At 32.3% G+C, this 20,433-nt stretch overlaps 1 protein-coding gene across 1 annotated transcript; it reads right to left on the reverse strand.

Annotated features, from left to right (window-relative positions):
• Positions 1 to 4,395: 4,395 nt before the first annotated feature.
• Positions 4,396 to 19,856, reverse strand: LOC134691988 (uncharacterized). The gene is made up of 3 exons (XM_063552304.1): positions 19,759 to 19,856; positions 13,061 to 13,377; positions 4,396 to 5,001 (listed from the first exon to the last, which is right to left on the reverse strand). The coding sequence occupies exons 2-3, from the start codon at positions 13,347 to 13,349 to the stop codon at positions 4,634 to 4,636; spliced, it is 657 nt and encodes a 218-aa protein (XP_063408374.1). The 5' UTR covers positions 13,350 to 13,377; positions 19,759 to 19,856; the 3' UTR covers positions 4,396 to 4,633.
• Between the last annotated feature and the right edge of the window lie 577 nt (positions 19,857 to 20,433).

Consider the following 20,433-nt stretch of genomic DNA (forward strand, 5'->3'; position numbering starts at 1 on the left):
CCAGAAGGCACGGAAACTGATATTTTGTCAAATAAACCAATTGTTTAAAGTAAGGATGATATATATTTGTTTTAATTCTAACTTACAAAAAATTTAATTTAAGAAAAAAAGAGTATAAATGAAAGTAATATCGGCACATGTTGAAAAAAGGGGGATATGTATACGGGATATCAATTTTGATACATATACAACGTATTGTCGATTGACAAGAGTATTTAACGATATCTTTTTTTTAACCGGAGCATAAACTGTAAAAATTAAACACTGCAATCGATATCAACAACAACAAATTAAAAACTCAGGGTGGCTGTCAAGATCCTGGTGCTTATATTACAATGTTGCGTTGTAAGATGGTTGCACGTGGCTATCAAGATCCTTGTGCTTATATTACAATATTGTGTTGTAAGATGGGTGGCTGTCAAGATTCTGCTGCTTAAATTACAATGTTGTGTTGTAAGATGGGTGGCTGTCAAGATCCTGGTGCTTATATTACAATGGTGTGTTGTACGATGGGTGGTTGTCAAGATCCTGGTGCTTATATTACAATGTTGTGTTGTAAGATGGGTGGCTGTCAAGATCCTGCTGCTTATATTACAATGTTGTGGTATAAGATGGGTGGCTGGCAAGATCCCGGTGCTTACATTACAATGTTGTGGTATAAGATAGGTGGCTTGCAAGATCCCGGTGCTTACATTACAACGTTGTGGTATAAGATGGGTGGCTGTCAAGTTCCTGGTGCTGACATTAAAATGTTGTGGTAAAAGATGGGTGGCTATCAAGATCCCGGTGCTTACATTACAAATTAATGGTATAAGATGAGTGATTAAATCACTAGATCAAAGATTTTAAAATTGTTTTTTTTTCTTTAAACTTTTAACATGACTGATATACTTGTTTCTCTAACTCTATGGAAATTTATCCCTTTCCGAACCCATTGTATAAAAAAATTTAATCAACGTGTGGTTGTTGGTGATCTCAAAAGATCATTGGATGATTTTGAGGGTCATGACCTTTTTAGCTAACTGAATAAATCAAAATACGATAACAGGTGTTAATGAAATTGACAACTTCGTGCAATGTGAAAGGCACTCGAAGGGGATTTTCGGTTAACAAAAAAGGAAATGTCTTTTTAATCATTAGAGAAACAGATTCTTACATAGTTACTCGTGGCGGCTCGGACTTTAAAATTGATAATTTAACTATCTCGATTGGATAAATCCGATAATCCACTGGTATCAATGTAAGAATCTATATTTATTGTTATATTTTAGCTTCTAAAATGATATAATTATATTTTTGCAGCAAATGAAGACATCACTATTTGTATGGACACAGCTAAGATATTTTTGACCATCAAGAATACCACACTGACACATGCAGAGTTGATACCGACAAAATATCTGAAATAAACACTTCAAATGAACAATGAGTTTTAATATAATAAATTTATTTTCGTTATTTGATTTTTAGACTTTAATTAACATACTATATAATAAAATATCATTTGTATAGATCACCAAAAGGGGAAGTGGTTAAGAACATAGTATTATTTTTTATAGGGGGTTCACTCTATACACGCACATTTGTATTGTCTTCACTTCAAGGTAAATCGAGCAAATTTCAGCAAATTTCGATGTTTTACAGGTTTTCACTTTTAGCTACGGGCTCACGAGGGTCTTATATCAGATCTTATTGCTGTGTCCACACTTGGTATTCTACGTATTTCACCCGTATCGGTGTGGACAATTCCATGTTTACATCACATGACATTTCCGCGGGAAATACTTCTATTGAGACCGTACGAATGCCGGAATGGATGCAAATTTGGATTAATGCATATGTATTGTGAAATACATTGTTCTCTGTGTATACATTTTTGATGAATTTATGATCACGTTTTCTACAACATAGTTAGATGTCAGGTTTGTACACAATTGTAGTCTCTACACTAGTCTATATTTAAAACTGAAGCCAGTGAACTGTTGCAGGGATACATGTGCTGCATAATCCCATCACATTTTATGGACATTTTAACCAAAAAAAAACAATTGAATATTTTCTCACCTGCCATATTTATTTTTATTTCATCTAATGTCATTCATGGCCCTGGTATCATCCCGAGACTCCCATATCCATGCCCATATCGGCCTTGAGGCTTTTGCCACGGACCGATATGGGTCGAGATGATACCAGGGCCAATATGGAAAAGACATGTTTTAATCTATTTATCACATATTTAAGTTTTGCAGGAAAGAGGGGGAAAAAGTTCAATTATAACATTTTATTAACCAACTTACTACAATATGTATAGAAATGCCCATGCTAAAGGAAAATTTCGACATCTGGTCATTATGAACGGAGAAACTGCTATAGTCAGTCATCACGAAATCTGTCATGCATTACAAAATCACACGGTCCGTGCATTACGAAATCAGTCATGCATTATGAACAGATGAAACGGGACATCGATTAAATCAAAATGTCGTTTATTTCTTTAAAAAAGTGACATTTTTTTTTTAAAACTTACTCATAAAAACAAGTTTAAATGATGTTCATTGTTTTGTATTAAACGACTTGAAACGGAAATTTTTCAAAGCCTTTTTTGAGTATGACTTCGATTATTATCACTGTTTCATTTCTGTAGTTCAATCCTCAGAATGCAGACTTAAAGAATAGTTAAACTGTCTGATGGAATGAATTTTAACAGCATAAAATTAATTACTTGGATGAGAAATCAGAAATTACATCTGACAGTCACAATGTCGACCAAAATTGAATGCGAAAAGAAAAGTTGAAGTTCAGCTATGAAATCCCTTCTTCACGGTAAGTTTCTTTGTTTAATTGAAGAATTAAAACCATTTAATAAAAATGTTATGAAACGGGCTTTTTCTGTATTGGTCCTGTTGTAGTTTGTGGATAGCTGTATAATTTTGGATCCGAGACTCAAAGACTATTCTTGAATGAAGTTGCCTTAGTTGGTTAATAAAAGTATCAATATATGGACTTTTTCATATTGGCCCTGTAATATGCCCTTGATATTAATAATGGCCTCGGACAGTTGTAATGGCCCTCGGCGTTGTCTCAGGGCCATAACAACCATCCTTGGCCATTATTAATACCTCGGGCATGTTAAGGGCCAATACATTAATAATACAAAACAGGTAAATCTCAAAAAAAATCACAAAAGTTTTATCGATCGCATTTTCAAATTTAATTTTTATCATTTACTCCATTGAAATTTGTTGTCACATTTCCATTTATTTAAGAATAAATGGTATTATACACAAATGTGAGAATTTTGGAATATGTCAATACACAAACAACTCTAGAGTTTTTCAGGGGTTTTATTAGTTTTCAAGACTGGTGGTACCTTTAAGATTTTAGGGGAGACCAACCCAAAGGGCGAGGGGTCTGGGGGCCGCCTAAGGCCCCCATTGGGTCCAGGGCTAGCCCTGGTAGGGGGGAAAGGGGGCAACCCCCCCCCCCCCGAAGCTCCTGGATTTTAGGTATTTCAGCCTTAATTTTTTACTTTAAAAAATAGGGAAAAGTCTGTTATATTTGCTTCAATTTTGGGTAAGTTAACATTGAATTGGGTTTTTTTTCTAGAGTATTTATCTGAAAATACATTGCTTATAATTATTTTGAAATCAGTTATAAAATATGTATGACCTATAATGCAGGGGTTTCATGTAAAATGTTGTTTCAATGTTTTGTTTGTTTTATACTTTTATTAAATGTTTTGTATTTGTTCAATATGGTGAATGAAATTCATAAGTTACATACAATGTAGTATATTATTAAAAAAAATAATAAAACTTGTATGTATCACTAAATAATGATTACACATGAACACTTAAGATACAGGAAGGTTTTGAACATTGATCCTATACTATTGTCATTGTTAGTATTGCTGCTGTTGTATTATTAATATTATTATATTCCAGATGTATTTGTCAATCCCTTGAAAGAGAAACAACAAAAAGTAGAATAACAGAAGAAATGATTGAACCATACAAGAACGAAACGGAATGAAACGCACACAAATCAAATGGTAGAACAAAACACAACACAAATTAAAATAACAATCTAACAGTCGTGACTATTCACAGTAATCATGTTGACTAACCAACATGGTCACTTCCGACTATTCCAATTAATCATATGGACTGCATTCAATTGTCAAACTGACAAATGTGCATAGTCGATTGAACAATCCAATTCGTCATAACGAGTATAACATATGGTCATTTTGACTTCCTAACATAGTCATAATGACCACCCTACCCAGTCAAATGTGACTTACCATCTAGTCAAACGACTAAGAGCATAGTCAAAATGATTAAAGTGCATTGTCACCTAGAGGACAGTCAAAATGACTAATTAAATGAGACAAAAAAAAAGAATTTGATTTTATGACAGTTTTGTAACACGGCAAATAATAACTGCCCAACCCATTGTTCCTGTTGTGTCATAGACTGCTGGTTCATTCTAGTATATAAGTATTTCACTTTGTAATTTTAGTCAATACTTATATCTATTTCATGAATGATGATATAGTATTCACCATAATGCATAATACAGAAAAATATATAGTAAAAAATTCAACATGCTGAATTTTTTGTTATTAAAAATACTAGTTTCGAACTCCGGAATGGTATGAAGCATTTGTAACTGAACATGGTTCACCAGTATTACCATCAATATCATTATGCCATCTCTCCATCGATATTTTATATAAAGTTCCTTTTGAAATTGCATCGAAATCACTTGTCTTAGAAAATAGGTCAAACTTTTTTCTTGATGCACGGTCTATCAACTCTTTCAACGTTCGAGTGAGACCGTATTTTTCGGCTTCGATAATACCATTTATTATATCTGTAATTAAACAATCTCTCAGACTTTTTTGTCGGTATTTATTTGATAAGAATATATCAGACTTATCTAAAGTTTCCTTCACTTGATATTCGTGTGCTATTGGAATGATGCAGTGAACATTGCTGTCTGAAAAATAAAAGTGGAAATAAGCTTTTTTCATAAAACAGATTAATTTCAAACATTGCATAATGGTTAAGTTCTTGTCCACGTTGTTTCACAAATAATCCGAGTCGTAAAAATAAATAATTATCATCAAAAAAAGATTCACAATAGTCTGTAGCGTCAATTGCTTTTTTTGACTTTCTAGCTCTTTGGTTGTGATATTTTGAAAATACCACAATACAATTATATTTGTTTTTTAAACAAAAGGATACCGATGTGCACTATCTCATATGTTAACCAATCATTGAAGCAAAACTTTGCTTAATAAATTGTTGAGTCTTCAATTTTCCTTTTAGCATTTCTCGTTTTTATAATAATCTTGTGAAATGCAATTTTTCGTTAAATTTAAAAGACAACTATTTATCTTAGAAAAGGACTTTGTTGCCAAAGGTACAAGGATTATATTTTAATACGCCAGACGAGCGTTGCGTCTCCATAAGACTCAGTAGTGACGCTCATATCGAAATATTCAAAAAGCCCAAAACAAGTACAAAGTTGAAGAGCATTGAGGATCCAAAATTCCAAAAAGTTGTGCCAAAAACGGTTAAAGTAATCTATGCCTGGAATAAGAAAATCCTTAGTTTTTGGAAAAATTCAAAGTTTTGTAGACATGCAGGAAATTAAAAAAAAATACCACATAATTGATATTCATGTCAATACCGAGAAACTTGTACAGATAAAGTGATACAGAAAAACTAATAAATTAAGGCTCCATTGATATGATAGCAAGGACATCAGTCCAGCATCGAAGTGGCTCATCAATTTTGGACAAGGCAAATAGCAATGTTTTGATATAGAACGCTCTCTAAGTTCATATGGCCATAGCTTGTCTAACAAATCAGCCGTTTGACGCCAAAGTAATATCGGACTATCCATCTAATTTAGTTCATGTACGTTTAATATATTTGAGTACACGTCTCTACCATTGAGATGAAAAATTCAGGCAATACCCTCACGTCTAGTCCCCCAATTTTAGTAAGTGCGTATATCAGGCAGTTTATTTTAACGAACTAAAATGTTTGAAAGTAAGGCAAAGGATTGAAAGAACTGTTTAACAAAGCAAAAAAAACTGAAACGATCTTTCATGGGACCAAAATTTCGCTTTAAGAAATTCGTGCGACTTCAAAACTTCGGTATGTTCAATAACCACAGGTTAGTAAGATTTTGATATTTTAGCGTTTCTAAACTCGTTCAGTATATTATGTACATATACTTTCAAGAAAATTCTATAATTTGTAAAACTTTTGAAGATTTTTTTTAATTGTTTGCTTCCTGTAAACATTCCGCAAATTGTTTCCGTAAGCAGTGAATTCAGAGAGACCTTTGTCGTAAACATCCAGTGATCACAATACGCATAGATCGGTCATTGAAATACACTTTTATCTTAGTTAACATGTTATACACGTGCTTAAAATCAATGCTTCTTTGTTGGTTGTTTATATAAGGTGACAATCGGTAAACTACAGCTTCAGAACACGACAGTAAATTAGCTGCCATATTTTCATATCATAGCAGACCGAGGAAAAATTTTCTACAATTATATGATATGGAAGCATAAAGAATGATTACATCGTGTTCAGAAGGCTAAGTTTATGTTATATTCTTGCATTGGTTCAAGAATTGGATTACTATTTTTTTTCGCTAGTCACTCATTTCATATGACTTTAAAGAGGAAAATACAGGAAGTCGAAGTCCAAATCGTTCAATATACTCGTGTCTGTATTGGCACTTTGCATTTCTAGAGCGCAATCTATATATTACAAGTAAATCATTATCGCAGGGATTCGTTAACACAAATTACTTCCAAAGATACATTTATTTGGTCTGCAAGTTTGGCTGTACCTGCAGAAAACTTATTTAATACGGAATAGCACATACCAAATTTTAAAGCCCGGAAGTTTAAAGACCCCGGTATAGTCTAGTCAAAATAGCATTTGACCTAAAAAAAATTGCAACAGAATTTGTTTTTGTATTTTTCGAATCCAGATGGCTTTCTTTGTAACATACTAAAAGTCTACCAAGATATCTCAATGGGAAAATGGATTTTTTTGGGTGAAAAATAGCAAAATTTGTCAAAAATAGCGAAAAACTGGGAAAAGATTGTTACACATTCATTTTTTATGATAATCAATTCAAATCAGAAGTTTTACATTATACAGTGTTTATGAAATAAAATAATAAAAAAATAGGTGTTTTTTTATAAACATGGAATTTTAGGTGAAAACATCTGATTTTTGTTGGAATTTGAGAGTCACATAGCGTGAATTGATTACCAAAATAGACAGGAAAAATATAAAAAATGGTAAAAGTAGTTCATTTGATTTTCCATAAAGACAAACACTATTATTTTAATCATTCCAAAACTTTACAGCAATTCCTTATTGTGAAAATGATGATTTTTGGTAAAATATAGCAAAATCAATCAAAAATCGTTATTAAACTGGAAATACACCAATTTGGAGTTTAAACTGCTTTTGAATCACTCCAAAATAGAAAAATGAAATCTTGATATAATTATAATCAGATCAAACAAAATTCATTGTAAAACAAACAGTAAAATAACTGATTTTAGGCGAAAACAGCTAAATTTGTCTAAAAATCGTCAAAAACTGGAAAAAACTACATTTCATATTTGTCAGAAACCATTTTTTCGACAGACTCATGGTTTGGTGTCACAGTTTTGTTTACAGTTACATTTACTAATGTTAAGAAGCTTAGCAGGTCTGTGGAAGGGCCATCAAAATTGGATAAAGTTTTCCATTTTTGATTTCCCAACCTTAATCTGTAGGATGTATGTCAACTTCTTCTGATAATACACTCGAAGACTATGAAATTGCCCTGAATCTGATGTTGGTGGTAAACTTTTCACCTGAACCAATGTGTTTCCAGTAATTACTATGGATTTTAATTTTCTCCAGACAAAAATGTCAATTCCTTCATATAAACATGTTAGCACTTCTTCTCCTGCTTAGATGGTATCTGCTTTAATGAAGCCTTGATCTTGATATTTGTGATTAAGTTTTTTTAATGGAAGTCCTTTGCCTATTCCAAAAAGCCAAGATGATGAGTAACAACCTGTTATAGAATGCAAAAAGAGCAACAAATTACAAATATCCTCCCAAAGATTTCTTTAGACTGTTCTTTGTTCCATATTTTAAAAATACCTAACCTGTTTGCACTGTTGATTAACATGGTCCAAGACCACAATTGTCGTCCCTTGATTTTCGTTGTATTTATCCACTACTATAGTCCTTAGTGTTGGACAGTGGTTACTTGCCAAATTTTTGCATACCCCTTCCAAATTTATTTCTCCATGTTTAATGCCTCATATTGCAAGAAAGGGGGTAAAATTACACAGTCACTGTAAAGAAAAATTGGGTCCAGAATTTTCAAGGAAAGTAGTGATTTGGTCTAGCTGAAAAGGTTAAAATTTAGCACTTCGGAAGCTGTCGAAAAATTTCTTGACGCACTAAACATAAAATTGTCCATCTTTTGAGTTAGAGCCGATGAAGTTTTCTATAATTTTGATATAGTTTGTCTCAAAAGTAGTACAACACATGTTTTATAAGAAATGCACTACAAAATAATTGTGGTCTCGGCCCAGATGAGGAATAAGTACGGCTAGTAACACCAATAGATCCTTATCTTCGCCATTTACTATGACATTTAAATACCATGATGTTTGCACAATAAGAAGATCTGCATCATCAGTTGTATTCTTACATTTAATGTTATTATACTTTTGCTTGTCACAAAGCACGTTAACAAGAACTTGTTTGTTTTGACTGTTTAACATGAAAAGTTCCTTTGGATAATTATAGATTATTTTCTTCATCAATACTACATACATGTACAGCCCGTTTTTGTAGTGTTTTTTCTACAGATCTGAATATAGAACAGATCTTGATGAGAAGTGTCAAATCTTATGGAGGTCTAACCTGAGGCATAGGAATGGGTGAATCCCAACGATTACAATGGATACTATTAATGCCAGCTTGTGTAGACTAAAACAGTGCCATGCAAGATCTCACTGGTATTGCATACTGGACTAGTGACGAAGAAGCTAACCGTACAAGGAAAGAACAAGACAGGATAGACACTCTTGCAGTTCTTGAGTACCTTAGTGAAAGAAATCATTTTACTACGTATATATAAAAAAGAAGATGTGGTATGATTGCCAATGAGACAACTATCCACATAAGACCAAAATGACACAAACATTAACAATTATAGGTCACCGTACGGCCTTCAACAATGAGCGAAGCCCAAACCGCATAGTCAGCTATAAAAGGCCCCGATAAGACAATGTAAAACAATTCAAACGAGAAAACTAACAGCCTTATCTAGGTAAAAAAATGAATGAAAAACAAATATATATGTAACACATAAACAAACGACAACAACTGAATTACAGGCTCCTGACTTGGGACAGGTACATACATAAATAATAATTAAGGCAGGTTTAACATGTTAGCACAATCCAAACCCTCCCCCTAACCTGGGACAGTGGTATAACAGTACAACATAAGTTTCACTTAGAAATATTGAAACAGGTGTTAAGGCAGAGCCTGCTATGAACGTTAAAAAAACCAGTTAGTTTTTGAAATAAAACGTTAGAATCGATGAAATGCGAAAAAAAGTTAGTTAAAGCTTCAAGAAGTCAAACCAATCAACAACATTGGCAACCAAAGCTAAGTCAAAGTCAGATTCAGACTTTCTAAAAACATATATAAATAGATGGTGAGGGTCTTCAGTATGTCCTTGATAGTAGATGCATATTGCAACGACTTCATTCGACACATGTTATATCATTTGGAGACATTACACAAACAAAGACCCTGTATTTGTTTTTGAAAGTTATCAAGAACTTCCTTCAATTAAAAATATTACACATTTGCACAGAACAAAAGGCATTATTTTGAAGAACATCAATGATCATCAATTTCACCTCATCTATGACTTGCAAAACTTAAACAGAACTTTTCATGTCAAACAGTTTGAACAAACCACATCTTCCTATATCTATCTTAACAAGGTGCTTTGTGACAAGCTACAGGATAATAACATTAAATGTAAGAATATGACTCATGATGCAGATCTTTGGATTGTGCTTTGTCTTTAATAGTCATACTCATAGTAAAGATCTATTAGTGTTACTGTACTATATCAGCCTCTGCAAAGGGCTTCCGTTAAAAAAACTTAACAAACAATATCAAGATCAAGTTTTCGTGAATAAGGCTTCATTAAAGCAGATACCATCAAAGCAGGAGAAGAAGCATCCGAACCAGGGCACTTTCATAGTCTTTGAGTTTGAGTGTATAATTGGTGCCAAAAATGGATGTAATAAGAAGTTGACATAGATCCTACAGACCATGCAGACTATGGTTGGGAAATTTCTCGTGGAAAACTTCTTTCAATTTTGATAGAACTTCCTCCTGCACCTGATAAAAGTTTTACAATTATAAGATGCAACTGTAAGCAAAACTTCAACACCAAATGATGTGTCTAGACAAAATGGTCTTCAGAAGTGTTCGGTGGGATGCGGTGAATGGTGTGGTTTGAATCGTTCTTATACTGTTCCCATTGCTGAATCTGACTTTCCTTATGAAAAGATATGTGTTGTATACAGAAAACTATGGTATAATCTTTAAAAATTGTCATTAACCTTTAAATCATTATCAGTTTTGGTCAATGAGACTTAAACATTTTTGCCCCTCATCATGGATGGTCAACACACTGCTCAGTTTCAAAATAAATAGCTTTTAATAACACTAGTATATATTGAAAGGGGATTAATTGAGGGATCAAAATAGACATGTGGTTGTTTTTGAGATATTAGCCATTAGAATTTTTACGGGAAAATGTTTTCTCTTGATTTTTCATAGCTTTATCATTTACTAGTTAAAGTTCTCAAAAACTATTAAAAATTGAATAAGATTTTGCAAATTTTTTTAAGGCTTTCAAATGGATGAAACCAGAGTATTTCGAAATCTGACAAAATTCCAAAACATGACAAGCAAACATCCATAATATCACTTGTTGGTTAACATAGTATGAATTTACGCATTGCACTTTTTCATATAAAGAATATAAGTTAACTTTCTCTAACATCGTAATTGATTTCTGAAAAAACTATGAATTTTATCAGTTTTTTCCAGTTTTTTACAATTTTGGGCCAAATTTAGCTTTTTTCACCCCAACATCAGCTATATTTTCAAATTTGTTTTTAACTATGATTTTGTTTGATCTGATTATTTTTCCATTAAGATTTGAATTTTTCTATTTTTAGAGTGATTTAAAAACAGTTAAAAGTCCAAATTGGTGTTTTCCCAGTTTTTAACGATTTTTTGATGATTTTGCTATATTTTACCCAAAATCACCATTTACCAAATCAAGTATTGCTGTGAAGTTTTGAAATGGTAAGAATAAAGGTTTTTGTCTTTTTTTCAACTATCAAATGAACATCTTTTACCTATATTTATAGTTTTGCTGTCCTGTTTGTAATCAATTCACGCTTTGTAAATCTCAAATTCCAACAAAAATCGGATATTTTCACCTAAAATTTCATGCTTATACAAAAAAAACTATTTTTTTTTAATTTCATTTTATAAACACTGTATAACCTGTTGTAAAACTTTTTATTTGAAATGATTATCATCAATAATGAATGTTTAACAAGCTTTTCCCGTTTTTTCGATATTTTTGTCAAATTTTGCTATTTTTCACCCCAAAAATCCATTTTCCCACTCAGATATCTTGGTAGACTTTTAGAATGTTGAAAAGAAAGCCTTATAGAATTGATAAATACCAAAAATAATTCTGTTGCAATTTTTTTTAGGTTGGCCACATTTTTCATCTATTTTGACTAGACTAGTAGACTTATCAATCCTTTGAATGAACTTATTTCAAAAGGTTACCTATTCAACACTGTCATTTAATCTTTGAGTACTAGTTTATTGGTATGAATATTGATTTTGATATACCTATAGTTTGGAATCACATAAGGTGATATTTTTCTTTAACTGTTTATGACGTCTTTACTATAATAGATATAGGAAGATGTGGTGTCGAGTGCCAATGAGACAACTCTCCATCCAAATAACAATTTAAAAATTAAACCATTATAGGTTAAAGTACGGCCTTCAACACGGAGCCTTGGCTCACACCGAACAACAAGCTATAAAGGGCCCCAAAATTACTAGTGTAAAACCATTCAAACGGGAAAACCAACGGTCTAATCTATATAAACAAAACGAGAAACACGTATATTTTACATAAACAAACGACAACTACTGTACATCAGATTCCTGACTTAGGACAGGTGCAAACATTTGCAGCGGGATTAAACGTTTTAATGGATCCAAACCTTCTCCCTTTTTCTGAAACAATAGCATAACATCACAACAGAGAAAAACATACGATAAAATATCAATTGGCAGACTTAACTCAATCAAAAAACGTATGATTACACAATGAACGAATACATTTGATCTGCGATATCTGAATACAAATGCATATAAATCCCTTTAATGTTTAGTATGTACTATTTGACATTAAAGGCTTAGATACTTGATTTTTTATAAGTTGTTATTGGCTTATAACTAGAAGTCAGTGATTGTGAGTATTCTCAGATCTGTACTTTGTGGTTTTTTGTTATGGGGATGTATAAGTAATAGTCCACGTTTACTCTGTGTTTTTGTTTAATGTCTTTCTATTTATATCCGGCTAATGATCAGTAAAGCTTTTTTTACTGATTTTTGACGTTTGTTTTTATGATATACTGATACACCACTGTAACAGATTAGAGAAGGGTTGAACGCTAACAAACATATTCCACCCGCTACATTATGTATGTGCCTGTTCCAAGCCATGAGCCTGATTGTCGTTGGTTCACGTCTGTCATATTTGTGTTTCGTTACAAAAAATGTAACATTTTATGTGAATTCAATTTGAAATACCCTTCAATTTATGTTAAGTACAATTGAAGAACAATTTTTTCAAAAATGATATAATCAAAACTTACTATTTATCTGATCATCATGCCCGTCAAGGGTGCATCTTAGAAACATCAAGAAATGATGCAAGTCTTTTTTGGGTAATTCAATTTCAAGCGCATTTCTTTCCTTAAAATCTGCTGTTAACATTGTCTTAAAAACTGGCGATTTCTCCATTAGTTCATCTCTGTTAATATACAGTCTTTTGCCATCGACAATAAGTGCTATGTCTGTCTTTTCAAAGCTCGATTTCATACGTTTTACCTCAGGAGCTAAGTCTTTGTCCCCATCGTCATACTTTCCCCCTGTACCAGACATTGTAACCAGTACTGGCGTAGTTTAGAACCTGTTAATTTGAAGGGAAAATACATAATATTATTTCAGGTATTAAACCACTACATAAACCATGACTATTTCATTATTTTCACAAATTGTTATTTTTTGAATGATTTTATTTTATATTAGTGATATCGTTAACTGAATAAACAAGTGGTACTAATTACAGAAACATTGGTATATGCTTGCATGTAACAGGTCGGGACCACTACCTTATTTGGAAGGCACTGGCTACGGTTACATGGAAATGTAACAATAATAAAAATATTATTATTACCTAGGAGACTAATTGCCGGAATGCATTGTTGGGTAAGGAACCGATTAATTACGAATGTAACAATAATTATTGAGGCTACAGTTACATTGCGTTATTGTACGTTACATGAAAAACAGCAATGTACGATGGAGCTAGTAAAATGTACTAATGATAATAAAAGTTAAAGACATCTATTTTATATACAATATATACCATACAACTTCTTGATTTTTTTTTATTTACAATGACAGTTTCTACATATCCAGTCATTGAAGTGGTTTTTGGAGCATGTTCAAGTCCGACAAAATTTTAATGAAACAACTCCAAGCAATATTCGTATGTAGGTATATTGGTTAAAAAAGGGGAAAAAATACCTTTGGTTTGGGTGAGCTCCATCTGATTTTGAAACGAAATTACGCCCTCCATGGACAAGATTGTCTTGAGGATGGATACATCATCGTAACATGTATACAGAAGTTCACAGTTAGCAAACTTTGCTTTTGATGTATATAACAAGTTGCAGGTTTATTTGCAGGTCTTGATATTGTTTCAGTTTCGTTTCAAACGCATCCCAAGTTTTAATGTTTTCACCCAATACAAAATTGGTAATAGGAATCTCTTCGTCCATTGTTCAAAGTGTAATGACGGTTATAAAAGTAGCTGTGCAGTTAAATACTTAGAAGGGCACACTTTTCTCAGCCCGAGTTCTCAACAACAAACCATCATAAAGTTAAAACTATATTTTTCGCCTTTGGCACAACTTATCTGAAGTAGTATATCTTTAAGAACATCAAAACCATTAATAGGTCAAACTATTCAAACACTATTTGTTGAATAATGATATTTATTATTTATCATTATAACAAGTATTTAATTTAGTTCATATAAAATAATTAAGAAACAAAACTATAGAAGATTTAAGTTTTAAAAATCTAGCGTACATTGCTGTTTTTCATGTAACAATAACACAATGTAACTGAAGCCTCAATAATTATTGTTACATTGGTAATTAATCAGTTCATTATCCAACTTTGCATTCCGGCAATTAGTCTCCAATGTAACAATAATATTTTTTATTATTGTTACATTTCCATGTAACCGTAGCCAGTGCCTATTTGGAAATGCATAAATTAGCATACTTATGTTCTCGCACATGTAATTGTTTATTTACATGTGACGCAATTTATTTTTACCTAGGTTTTTGACCAATCCACTAAATGAGTCACAATGCATTATGGACTACTACGTGTTTACAATCAACCAAGAACACGTGTTATTTATTGAAATACAACAAGTTTTTTCGTGCTATGCGGGATTCACAATTTTGCTTTGTTTTTCATTTTGTGTATCCTCATTTATAGTTCGTGATATGAAGTATTACTTCCATGCTCAGATTAACGAAGAGTTGTTTCTATGCGAAGAAAAAAGGGTTTGAATTACCCGATATATACATTGTAGCCATCAACATGTTTGATGATGGCACAGAGATTTCATGTATTTGTCCACCAGAAGGAACGAAACAACAGCGAAAAATCACAATTACCCATGAGACAAACTTACTGTTGTAAAGTAAGCCGTCGATAACAGCCGGTGCTGATATTCAAGAGTACAGCAATGTTCATATAGATAATTAAAGGCAAATGTGGGATCCTTGAATTTTGTGTTCGTAAAAAAGGCGAAGAATTATTTACATACATGGCAGTGTTAACAAAATCTATAAGTATTTTTGTTGGTCACATTTCAGTTTATTGGACTTCCAAGTTTTGAAGGTAGTGAAGTCAGCAACTGTAGTTTCAGTTTGTTGGTTTTTTAACGGGCTCGGGCATTTGCCAAACTGAATAAAATCATTACAGCTGATTACTTAAATCTGCAAAGTAAAACTTTGGTTGGCTTGCTTGTTTTGTTTATATAGTTGTTTATACAAACTTTGAAAATAAGATTGACCTCTTTTAACAATATATATATATATAAAGGCATAGTTTAACTCGTATAGTTTATATGTTGTACAATATACAAACAAAGCAAGCAAGCTAACCAAAGTTTTGCTCCACATGCATTAGGAAATAAGCTGTAATGATTTTATCCATATGTATGTGCGACAAGGTGGAAAATTTGATATGTTTTGTGAAAATTGCAGCGTTAGATCTATAATAATAAAAAAAGAAGATGTGGTATGATTTCAAATGAGACAGCTGTCCACAAGAGACCAAAATGACACAGAAATTAACATTTATAGATCACCGTACGGCCTTCAAAAATGAGCAAAGCCCATACCGTATAGTCAGCTATAAAAGGCCCCGATATGACAATGTAAAACAATTCAAACGAGAAAACTAAAGGCCTTAATTATATTAGAAAAAAAATTAGAAACACATATACAAACGAAAACCACTGAATTACAGGCTCCTATACAATATATTTTTTTTGATGGGATAGATTTCTTGTCCTTTTATATATTTAATTTGGCCGTTTTTTGGTGGGTTTTTTTTGTTTGGATTGTTTTACACAAGTAATTTTTGTGTCATTAATAGCTTACTTTTCAGCATTGGATCTATGACTGCTTACTTTACTAAATTATGTCTTTGTTGGAAAGATGTCACATTTGGCACTCATACCTCATCTTCTTATTTCTTTATACAGAGCACGTTTTAGAAAAAAAATAAAAGGTAATATGGTACCCACTATGATCCAGAGACTTTTAATATTAGAGATATTTTACATATGTCAACAGGACAGCAGCTGAACGATAAAAAAAACCTCTGCGGTATAATTTGTGATAAAATTAGCAACAAACGGATATTATCGATGGATGAAACTATACAAAGTGTATTGAGCTTTATACCGTACCCGCTCAGTGGCAGATCCAGGGAGGGATGGACCCCTTTTTTTAGACGATCAGTGCATTTGGATGGGGACATGTAATTGGAACCCCCTCCATTTTTGTCCAGGGTTAGGACCCCCCTTTTTAAAATGGATGGACCCGCCCCTGCCGCTTTTTTTTTTAGCATACTTAATATTATGATGTTCTTACTATTAGTTCAGGTCCTGATGAAAAAAAATACACATTCAGTACAAAAAGAAGTGTTTCAATGAAAGATTCGTGTTTTTCTAGGCAGAAATGATTTTGCAATGACATTATACAGGTTTAAAAGAGCTCAAATTATTTTCTTACCGGACAGTGGTCACTTCATTGGATATTTCACTGTGTCATATCGTGAAATTAATCCAGGTTCAATTTATAACAATGCACAAAAACCGGTTCAACTACTTTTGCAAGGCGAAGAAGAAAGTCGAATCGTGAAGCCAATAAACAATATTTTTTTTAAATCTGAGCATGCAAATTGAAGATTATGTTATATATTTTACAATAAATGTATTTGCAGAATAAATACTTTGGTAATCATGGTAATGAGAGTCCCAGACAATATATTAATTGACTGTTTTCCCACTAATTCCACGTGTTTTAATTAGTTAAAAGTTTACTCGTAGTAGCCCACAATGCATTGTAGTTCATTGAGGGGTTACACTAATGACTGGACCGAATGACAGGACCGAATGACAGGACCAAATGAACAATGCTAATAACTTTTTCATTTCTCAAAGGATTGATCTCAAATTTGAAATATAATAAGATTTCATTATTTGATAAATAGATTTAAGAAAAAAATAAAAAATTTGGTAAGAAACTTTAGAAAACGTGACATGACCACTTCTGACAATGACAGGACCAACATCGAGAATGACAGGACCAAATAAAAATGCTAATAACTTTTTTATATTTCAGAGAAATTCTCTCAGATTTGAAATATAAAATTGTATGCCATATTTTGAAACCAAAATGTTATAAAAAATATAGATTTATTTTCAAAAACTTTTGAAAACGTGACATGACCATCACTGACTGACAGGATCAACCTCGACAATGACCGGACCAGATGAAATTGCTAATTTCACTTTTATTTCTCAAAATATGTTTCTGAAATTTGAAATATAATAAGATTTCATCCTTTGATAATTAGATTTAAGAAAAAAAAAAAAAAAATATGTAAAAAACTTTAGAAATCGTGACATGACCAACTCTGAAAATGACAGGACCAACTTTGACAATGACAGGACCAAATAAAAATTCCAATAACTTTTTTATTTTTCAACGGAATTCTCTCAGATTTGAAACATAAAATGATATGTCACATTTTGAAATATTTATGTTATAAAAAGTATAGATTTATTTTCAAAAACTTTCAAAAACGTAACATGACCATCGCTTACTGACTGGACCAACCTCGACAATGACTGGACCAGATGAAATTGCTAATCACTCTTTTATTTCTCAGTATATATCCATGAAATTTAAAATATGTGAAGATTATACCATTTTATACATAAATATATATGAAAAAGGTATAAAAAGCTTGCTAAACTGTGACCTGGTTAACGTTGTCAATAACAGGACAATCCTCGACATTTAATGACAGGACCAAATAAAAATGTTAATTATGCATAACATTTGTCTATATATATATCTTTATTCTCACAAACCAAATTACAAAGGTATAGAGATACTGTCAGAATACTTCTCTCAAATTTGAAATAATGACAATTTAGACCATTTCGCACATCATATAAGAATACTATAGAAAAAAACGTATTGAAAGCTTAATTGCGTACAACGTTGTGTGACCTGACCAACATCAGCTATGATCTGGCCGATGATAAATCACAAATTCTTTCTTATTTTACTGATATTGTTCAATTCTGATCCACAATTAATAAAATATATCTTATAGATTCAGGAAAATATATTCTATGGTGGTTAAAATCTTGACCTAGCTACCAAACGTATCAGTTGGCAGAGAGTCACAGGACAAAAAAACACGAATGATCATTGAGTCGATTGGTCAGTTTTTCAAGGCCATATTGGCCTTGTGTTTTAGAAATTACTATGCAAATATATTCTGACGTCAGAAAATCTAGAGTTCTGACCTGTGTAAAGGAAGTAGAAAAATAAATAATTTGGCTCATAACAATTTAGGAAAATGGGATATAATTTGATGTATTCAAAGCAATATTTTTATACCATATAAGCGCCAGAACAGTGTATAGTAATCAACTACGTTATAAGAGACTATATCAACGGTCAACATCAATGACACCCACCTTGAATGTATTTACAGACCTTTGAATCTTTCAACGTACGTTGAATGAAGTTACAATTTACCCTTGAAATTAAAACTTAAACTTTTTAATACATAATCGAGGGCCCTCATGGGGTTTTTGATTATGTGATTACTTGGCCGTTTTTTTAATGATTATTTGATTATTAAGCCAAATATTTCATGATTATTTGATTACCTAGGACTGTATTTTTAGTTTATGATTATTTGATTACTAAAGATAAGCAAATATTAATGATTATGTGATTATATTGGCAAAAAAATGGTGATTATGTGATTACTAAGACCCCCCCCCCCCCCCCCCCCCATGAGGGGCCTCATAATCACAAGGCCTTTTCGGGCTGTATAAAAATTATCACGATCATTTACACTTTCATACATTTTTTGTCTCACTCCGATCGCTCTGAATATGCTAATTAGATACGATACATTAGATCGTTACATTAAAATCATCATTTAATTTATATATAAATCATAAAAGTCAAGTAAGTGAATGAGGAGAGATAACTCTGATTGTCGAAATAAACATTTTCCTTTTTTACTAGGTAGATTATTCCTCATAATAACATGATAATTGCTGTTTTCTTTCTGCAACATTAAGCAGGGGCGGATGCAGGAATTTTCCAAAGGGGGGTGGGGGTGCAAAACATATGTCCCGATACAAATGCATTGATGGGCCAAAATAAAGGGGGGTGCGAACCCCCGGAACCCCCCCTCTGGATCCGCCACTGTTAGGCATTAAAAAGTTATACAATAATGATCAATAATGATCAAAATGCTTAATGTCGATATTTTATTAAATGGATTCCACTAGGATAGACATGCCAATATATTTTTGTAAATAATTTTATGTTTCTTCAATTGAATAGATATGTTTCAAATTATACTAACAGTTCAGTTAACATAAACTTAAATAAAATAGTTTCATTTAAACTTAAAATTCCTTATACCATAATCTTACCTTAAACCTTCTTCCTGTTTATTGAGCCTGTTATGTTTTACTGTGTACCTCGTCATAGTTACAATCTATTTATAGATTGAAAAACGAAGTAAGGTCACATAAACAAAGGTTTCTATAGTGGCACATATATGCGCTTGCCTTCGGTATGTTTCCCTTGGTAAACAAATATTATTTTAAAATGCTTGTTACATCTAAATATGTGAACGAAAAATTTAATGACTATACATGATGATTTCTAATTTCACGGATCATGACACAAAACTAATAAAACATGTTTAATGAGAGGGGACAGGGGTAAGGGAGACAGGGAGAAAGGGGGTAGGAGAAAGGAGAAAGGAGAGGAAGGCTGGGAGAAAGGAGAAAAAGTTGGAGAAAAAAATAAAATATGAAAAAATAAAATATCTCTTTTTTCCGGTAAATTAAAAAAAAATGAAATAAGGAGAAGAGGGGTAGGAGAAAGGAGAAGAGGGGTGGGAGAAGGGAGAAGGGTACCCCCAGTCCTCCCCCTCTTTAATAAGTCCTTGACGAAATATATGCAGAGTCTCCAAGGATGATAATAGAAATATCTTTTGATTATTTTCACAAATATCGAAACGCATGATTAAAATTATTACTAATAGTCCAAAACGAATTGTTTCGAATTAACGTACACATAATGATTTGCACTGGACCATG

The sequence above is a fragment of the Mytilus trossulus genome, chromosome 12 (genome assembly GCF_036588685.1).
Source record: "Mytilus trossulus isolate FHL-02 chromosome 12, PNRI_Mtr1.1.1.hap1, whole genome shotgun sequence".
Taxonomy (NCBI): Eukaryota; Metazoa; Mollusca; class Bivalvia; order Mytilida; family Mytilidae; genus Mytilus; species Mytilus trossulus.